Below are 7,378 nucleotides of genomic sequence, written 5' to 3' on the forward strand. Positions count from 1 at the left end.
AAAAGGAGGTTGGACAAGGAAGAAGGATGAAGTAAGGAAATGTAAGTGAGGATCAAACTTCCATAGCTTCTGAGAGGAGGTTGCAGATCAAGCTTCCATAGCTAAGCTCTGCTGTTACACTCTGTAAAAGGAGGTTGTGGACAAGGAAGAAGGATGAAGGAAGGAAATGTAAGTGAGGATCAAACTTCTATACCTTCTGAGAGGAGGTTGCAGATCAAGCTTCCATAGCTTCTGAGAGGAGGTTGCAGATCAAGCTTCCATAGCTATAGATCTAGGTTTCTGAGTGAAGAGAGAGGTAGATCAAGAGGTAGATAGCTAAAAGAAGTAGTCTAGGGAGTGAAAAACGCCCTGCTATGAGAAAGGGAAAAGAGAGAGCATTTTGGAGGGAACGTGGGAGAGAGGGATAGTGGAAAGTGAAGGGGAATGTGCATTGAATGCATGGGAACTCGTTTTTGGACCTCTATCACTTTAGAGACCTTACTTAATGATGGCTGTAGGCTGCAGCTATCCTTTTCTATAAAAAAATAGGGAAAAAATTCATATACGTATAAATTTTTTGAGTTTTAGTTGATTTTAAAAATTAAAAAAGAGCCTATTCAGCCTATTGTTCTAAGTTTGACCACTACCTTCTAGGCTCTTACAAACCATTGGTTTCAGTCCACATGTAATCTCCCTATTTGTCTATTTCTTAATCACCTCCATTAGGCAATGGCAAATTAAAGGGCCCAAAAAGACTCCATTGAGTTCCTAATGTGCACTAGCTGAAAATCATCTTAAAATTTAGCCCACAAATCAGCCTATTGATGAGGCGATTGTGGATGATGCAGTGGATAAGGAAAGGGTAGCTACAAATATGTCTAATATATATGAGTATGCCAAAGTAACTAGTGTGTAGACATTTCAATCCATAGCAAATTAGCTACTCCTTTTTCTAGCATGACACATGCAGGCTCTCCTAGACATGCATCCAAGAATGCCCAATGACTGTTGCACATATATTACAGGATAGAAAAATAGCTACTCCTGTTCTTGTCATGCATCTTGTTCTTTTGTAAATCATGCTACAAGGGGAAGGCTTGTTGTTGCAAAGGGTTATGCTCATAAGAAGGGCATAGATTATGATGAGACCTATGCCCCCACATCTCGTATGACTATAATGCATTGGTAGTGCATTATAGATGGAATGTACATCAAGACTAACTTCTTGAATGGTGATTTACATGAGGAGGTTTATGTATCTTAGTCTCCTGGTTTTGTTCACAAGAGACATGATCAGCCTAAAGCATGTAGATTAAGAAAATATTTATATGGCCTTAAGCAAGGTCCCACTTGGTTGCACATGGTATTTGCAATAGCCAATACTCTATGTAAAAGAGGAGTAAGAACTATTTTTTGTTCAGTGTTTTATACGTTGATAGAATGCTTCTTGTAGGCCTTAATGAGGAGAATGTTTCAACCTTCAAAGACGAATTACATGATGATAAGATTTGGGCTCACTGCATTATTAATTGGACATACAATAATTTATGGTGCATGATGATGGTATTTTAATGTTGGTATTGTGATGGTGTAATCAAAGTACATACAGAAACTACTTACACGGTTTAGTTGTAAGCCTGTTGTTGTTACACCTATAGAGATAGGTGCTAGGCTCAATCTCCAAGATATAGGTGAACCATTTGATGTGCATCACTTTATCAGTAGGTTGTTGGGTGCCTCATCTATCTGTGCAATGCGAGGCTAGACATTGACTTTGGGGTCTCCTAGTTGAGTAGGTTTATCTCGAAAATAAAGCAATATTCCTTGCACTATTCTATGCTAAGGAGTGGTGATATTCAGCTATAGGACTAGATGCCTTGATGTGTGTGTTCACTAGTGCCTTTTTCTTTTATCTTGGTGATTCATTTATATTGTGGCTCAAAGTAAGAAGTAGTCAAACGGTGGCCACTTCTTCGAGCTGTGAAGCTAAGAATATTTTCAAAAATGTGCCATTGATAGGATTTTTTTTTTTTTTTTTTTTTTGCAGATTTGTATCGAAAAAGGGTTAATGTGTCATGCTCACATAAAGAATAGTGAGGTGCATTATTATTATGTTAGAGATAGGCTTATCGTTGTAGGAGAGATTAGCTTGGCTTATGTCTCGACACATGACTATGTGGAAGATATGTTCACCGAAGGCTCTCTCCCCAGAGAGAAGTTTGAAGATTTTTGCAAAGCTTTGGGCTTATTGCCATTCCTGTACATCTTCACATTATCACTACAGGGGAGATTTGTAGCCATTTACAGGGTAGTGATGTGAGAACGCAGGCTAATAATGTATTGAGGTACTTTTTTCCTCCTTAGGAGGTTTTTTCTCCCGAGCATGTGTACTCACTCTTATGAGTGAGTGTGTTAGTGTGTAACGAGGTGTGTGGATACTGCACATTAAGGTAGTGTGTGTGTGTGTGTATAACGATGGGTGTGTGATTTTTCTCCAGAGAGAAGTTTGAAGATTTTTGCAAAGCTTTGGGCTTATTGTCATTTGGGGATTAATCAACCACATGATTCCTATACATGTTCACATTATCACTACAGGGGAGATTTGTAGCCATTTACATGGTAGTGATGTGAGAACGCAAGCTAATAATGTATTGAGGTACTTTTTTCCTCCTTAGGAGGTGTTTTCTCCCGAGCATGTGTACTCACTCTTATGAGTGAGTGTGTTAGTGTGTAACGAGGTGTGTGGGTACTGCACGTGTAAGGTAGTGAGTGTGTGTATAACGATGTGTGTTTGTGATTTTTCTGGGCATTGATTTATGGCTTGAGGGTCTTCTTTATGACCTTAACAAGGTCTTCTAAACATTTTCCAAAGATTTGACATAACCCCTAGCCGAATAGCAATGAGCTCCAAAGTGTGTGGAAATGAGCTCCCACCACATGAATTTGCAACCACAAATAAATTATTTTGTTTTCTTGCATCTAAGTGGAATTGGCCCAAAGTTCCCTTGATTTTAGTGTGTGATCCACCTTCTAGAAAATCAAACAAGATGAATAAACAAAAGCAAAAACATGATTATGCCAAATCGAAAACAAAAGCAACAGTGCTATTCAACAAAAACTATGAAACTTTGACTAAAGGGTGTATAGCTTAGCCTGAGCAATATAATTCAAGAGTGGGACCCAGAGAAAGTCACGAATTTTTGCATGGTGTACAAAAAGACATGAGGCATAGCCATGATGTGTGTAAGACAACTTACTCAAATCTATGAGTATGATCAAAATTTATGTGATAAGGGTTTGAATTTTATGAAGAAGCACTACAAGACTAAATCCAAATTGCACAACCCCAAGAGACACAATGGGGATGAAGGAGAAGGCTAACATGGGAGTTAACAAGCTCAACCCTTCAACCAAACCCTCCAAATCCAACTCCTTTGATATGGAGAGCCCCCCCTCCCCCCCCCCCCCCCCCCGCCCCCCGCAAAAAAAAAAAGTTAAAAAGAGCAATGCCAAAAATAAAACAAGGAAAGAACTCGAGAAGTTGTCCTATTATTGACAGGTGGCACGTGAGGGAGACGTCAGATCATGGTCTACATCAACGGTAAGAAGAGCATTGAAAGTTCTTGGTAATTGGGTGTGTAAGGCTACAGAGATAGCATGACCTTGCATCTGATAACATCATAGCTGTTGAAGAAGAAGCCTGGCATGACCATGGCTAGTATTTGAAGAGATTTATGCTCTAATGCATGGCCCATATTATTGCCATGATAATGAAGCTTGATTTTGCCACTCTCATTGGCATGCTCCATGGGAAGCTCCTCCATGTAGAGGGGGTCAAAGTGGGCCTCAGTGCCCACCCTAAATATGGTTGCTGGGTGCTCAAATGAGAAGGCCAGCAAGTGTACCAGCCAAACCCACTTGGCTGCCACAAAGAAGGCCTTTGCAAGCTCATCAGGCCACCCTTCCACATCCCAATGCAACACTTCCTCCACTAGCTTGCTCATCTTTTGATCACAAAACCCATCAAAGCTCTCACTATAGGCACTTGCCTCCTTATTCACCAGCTCACTCCACCCCACCTGTGATATGCCCACATATGTCTTGTAGAAAGCAAGGGGCCTCTGCCTTGGATCCAACACACAGTGGCTCCCACTCTTCCTGAACTTGATGTTCTCAAAATCTTCATAAAAAGCTTGGTTGATCAAGGACTCTATATGATACTTCACACACCTGGATATCCCCCCATTAGGTGCAACCCCCACGTTGTGAGCTTGGAGTATAGTCTCTATCTTGTCAAGAGCTGAGTGTTCCTGTAGCTGGTGCAGGAGAGTTCTACAAAACTGCTTCACCCCCACTCTAGCCTCAACCACTGCATGGCAAAACTCCTTCTTAGTTGGCCCACATAAAGTACCCCAAGAGGAAGATACCCGAGGCACTTCATAAGCATCTTCATGACCATTCATGCCATCATGATCTCCTGTGTTGATTGCTGCCTGAGCAGGCTTTCCTGATGGAACATTGAGGCTCTTGTAGTGGTTTTCTAGCTGCCCAAGCTTCCTCCCCATCTCTTGAATTGCTAACTTAAGCTCAAACACGTCAACCAAAGCAGCATCTCTTTTCTTGTTTGCCTGAGAAACCTCCTCCTGCATAGAATCCATAGCTTCCAAGTCCTTATAATCCTCATCTACATTCAATATTTCCACTCTAGTATTGGTGGAATTGCAGGCTCTTTCTGAGTAATTTATATTGGTGTGAGTTTGATTGCATTCAGATCTAGGCACCTTCTGTTTGACTGTGGCTGGATTAGTTTTCTTTTTGGATCTAAACCACGACATTAATGAATAGTTACTTGCTTTAACACTCTTTGGCACTAAAGACCCTGAATAATCTCTCTCCTTGGGTGGAATTCCAGTATAATCACGGGAATCCATCAGTGGAACCACAGTCAATTTACCCCCTGGGAAACACTTGCAGTCACATGAAAGGCACCCACTCATATCAGTGTAATCTGTCCCAACAGTTGGTGACTGGCTCTCAATTTGTGTAGATTCTGTATGCTCATCCTGGCTCAGTGTGAGAATGTCAGTGGAACTACCAGCTTGGGTAGTGCAGCTTTGGGCCTTCATCTCAGCTTGATTAGTGTTGATATGGTCCTTCTCAGCTTGACCATTAGTGTTTTTCTTGGCTGCTATCTCACTGAGATACTCACTTAGAGGCTTCATAGCAAGGGCATGAGGTGAGTCCCATCCAGCTTGAATCATCTGTCTGTCAAAGTCTTCACTTCTGTTTCGGAATCTGCGGGATGTCTGTGTCGAGGCCCGCCGTCCTGATCTGTTTGGATGGATGGAGGTGATCTGGTGGGGTGCTTTAGAATCAATTTTGTTAAGGTGAAGATCAGACAGGGTACTTACAGAAGGCCTCTTTGCATACACTGCATTTGGATTGTCCATCATTAACTTCCCTCTCTTGTGTAGATTAGAGCTTTGTAGAGTACTGCCCTGCACATCATGATCAGCTGCTCCATGGCTATGTGAGCGATCCAAAATAAGAGGAGAAAGCAAGCTCTTATCTCTGAAAGCTTGTACATGTATGTCTATGGAGTCGGTAGACATGTAGCTGCCGCTACTATGTGGTACAAATGTAGGACTGCTGTTTTCATCCACTGCAAACTCCTCATTATACTGCATTATTCAAATCAAGAGATTTATTAGTTTATGTATACATACACATGCCATGTAAATAATGTCCAATAAAGGATGCAAAGCTTATAACAAAGCCTTATTAAAACTTTTCAAAAGGTTTGATTACAAGCTAATGTGCAAAGGTGAAGATAACCTTAATACTGCAAGTTAATGTGCTAGTAAGGTGAAGATAACTTTAATACTGTCACACTGCATATGATGTTGCAAAAGGTTTAATTACAAGCTAATGTGCAAAGGTGAAGATAACCTTAATACTGCACTGCATATGATGTTGCAAAAGGTTTAATTACAAGCTAATGCGCAAAGGTGAAGATACACTTAATTCTGCACAGTTGCATATGAGGTTGCAAAAGGTTTGATTACAAGCTAATGTGCAAAGGGGAAGATAACCTTAATCCTGCACTGCATATGAGGTTGCAAAAGGTTTAATTACAAGAAGCTAATGTGCGAAGGTTAAGATAACCTTAAATACTGCACTGCATATGCGGTTGCATTAAAAGGTTTGATTACAAGCTAATGTGCAAAGGGTAAGAGAACCTTAACTACTGCACTGCATATGGTGTTGGGAAAGCTTTAATTACAAGTGCAAAGGTTAAGATAACCTTAATACTGCACTGGATACGAGGTTGCAAGCTAATGTGCGAAGGTGAAGATAACCTTAATACTGCAAGTCTGCATATGATGTTGCAAAGGGTTGAATTACAAGCTAATGTGCAAAGGTTTTATTTACAAGAAGCTAATGTGCAAAGGTTAAGATAACGTTAATACTGCCTTATGTGCCAAAATTAGTAAGAGTTTAATAGAGGTTGCAGCAGAAAAGCTCCATGTACCTGCGCGGGGGCAAAGGCAGGGTACGCTTGCCCACTGATTTGATGGTAATCGACTGATGGAGCAGATGATCTAGAAGGGCTGTTGGGTTTCATGATTAAGGGCAATATAACAATATTGGTAATTAGCAGAGCTGAGGCACGGAGAGACGAGGAGGAGCTATAAGGTTGATGGAAAATGCTAGTATAATAGAGACTCCATATATTGAGCAAAGCAGCAATAGGTTATGGGTGGCCTGTAATTATTATTAATTTTGTGATCGATTAACTAATCGCACGAGAATGCGTCCAATTAATGAAGAAGATTATCATGTCCACTCTCCTGCAAGCTAAACAACAGGCGCTGCCAGTGCAGCAGAAGACAAAGGCAAGCAGGGCGCAGGTGAAGAAAGAGAGGGTCAACGACGCTAATTAGAAGACGCAAGCCAAAATGCGCTGTGCAGCGGTCGTGCCACCTCCTTAATTAATTTATTTTACTCCCCTTACATCCACACGTCTTCGTCCACCCTAATTTTAGCCTGCCTTAGCTTTTTATGATCAGTCTCTGCCTTAGATTTTTATGTCAGTCTCACCGTTCACACTCTGAGAAAAACCCGTTCTAATTTTGACCACCCTTGATTTTAAAGACTCCAAATTTTGAAATTTTAGTTATACCGTCGTCTGCCCGGCCCAACACTCATGCATTGAAGTCGAAGAAGCACTTGCCACCATCAACAAAGCTCGAGCTTAGTACTACGAAGAGAAGATCAGAAACATCAAAGCTAGTCAGGAGTAGGAGTGGACAGAAGTTGGACAACAGCTTGTAGAGCTAGTCAGGAGTAGGAGTGGACAGAAGTTGGACAACAGCTTGTAGAGGAAGATGCAGATTTA

General features: G+C 41.1%; 1 protein-coding gene across 1 annotated transcript; it reads right to left on the reverse strand.

Annotated features, from left to right (window-relative positions):
• Positions 1-3,494: 3,494 nt before the first annotated feature.
• Positions 3,495-6,874, reverse strand: LOC147610231 (uncharacterized). The gene is made up of 2 exons (XM_086786282.1): positions 6,512-6,874; positions 3,495-5,660 (listed from the first exon to the last, which is right to left on the reverse strand). Exons 1-2 carry the CDS (start codon positions 6,602-6,604, stop codon positions 3,624-3,626), a joined length of 2,130 nt encoding a protein of 709 aa, XP_086642408.1. The 5' UTR covers positions 6,605-6,874; the 3' UTR covers positions 3,495-3,623.
• Positions 6,875-7,378: the final 504 nt, after the last annotated feature.

Source organism: Cibotium barometz, chromosome 49 (genome assembly GCF_041138505.1).
Source record: "Cibotium barometz isolate CiBa-2024 chromosome 49, ASM4113850v1, whole genome shotgun sequence".
NCBI classification, from domain to species: Eukaryota; Viridiplantae; Streptophyta; class Polypodiopsida; order Cyatheales; family Cibotiaceae; genus Cibotium; species Cibotium barometz.

Coding starts and splice junctions, on each gene's coding strand:
- LOC147610231 (XM_086786282.1), bottom strand. CDS start 6,604: ATGAAACCCAACAGCCCTTCTAGATCATCTGCTCCATCAGTCGATTAC. Junction 5,661..6,511: donor CTGCCTTTGCCCCCGCGCAG/GTACATGGAGCT, acceptor TGAATAATGCAG/TATAATGAGGAGTTTGCAGT.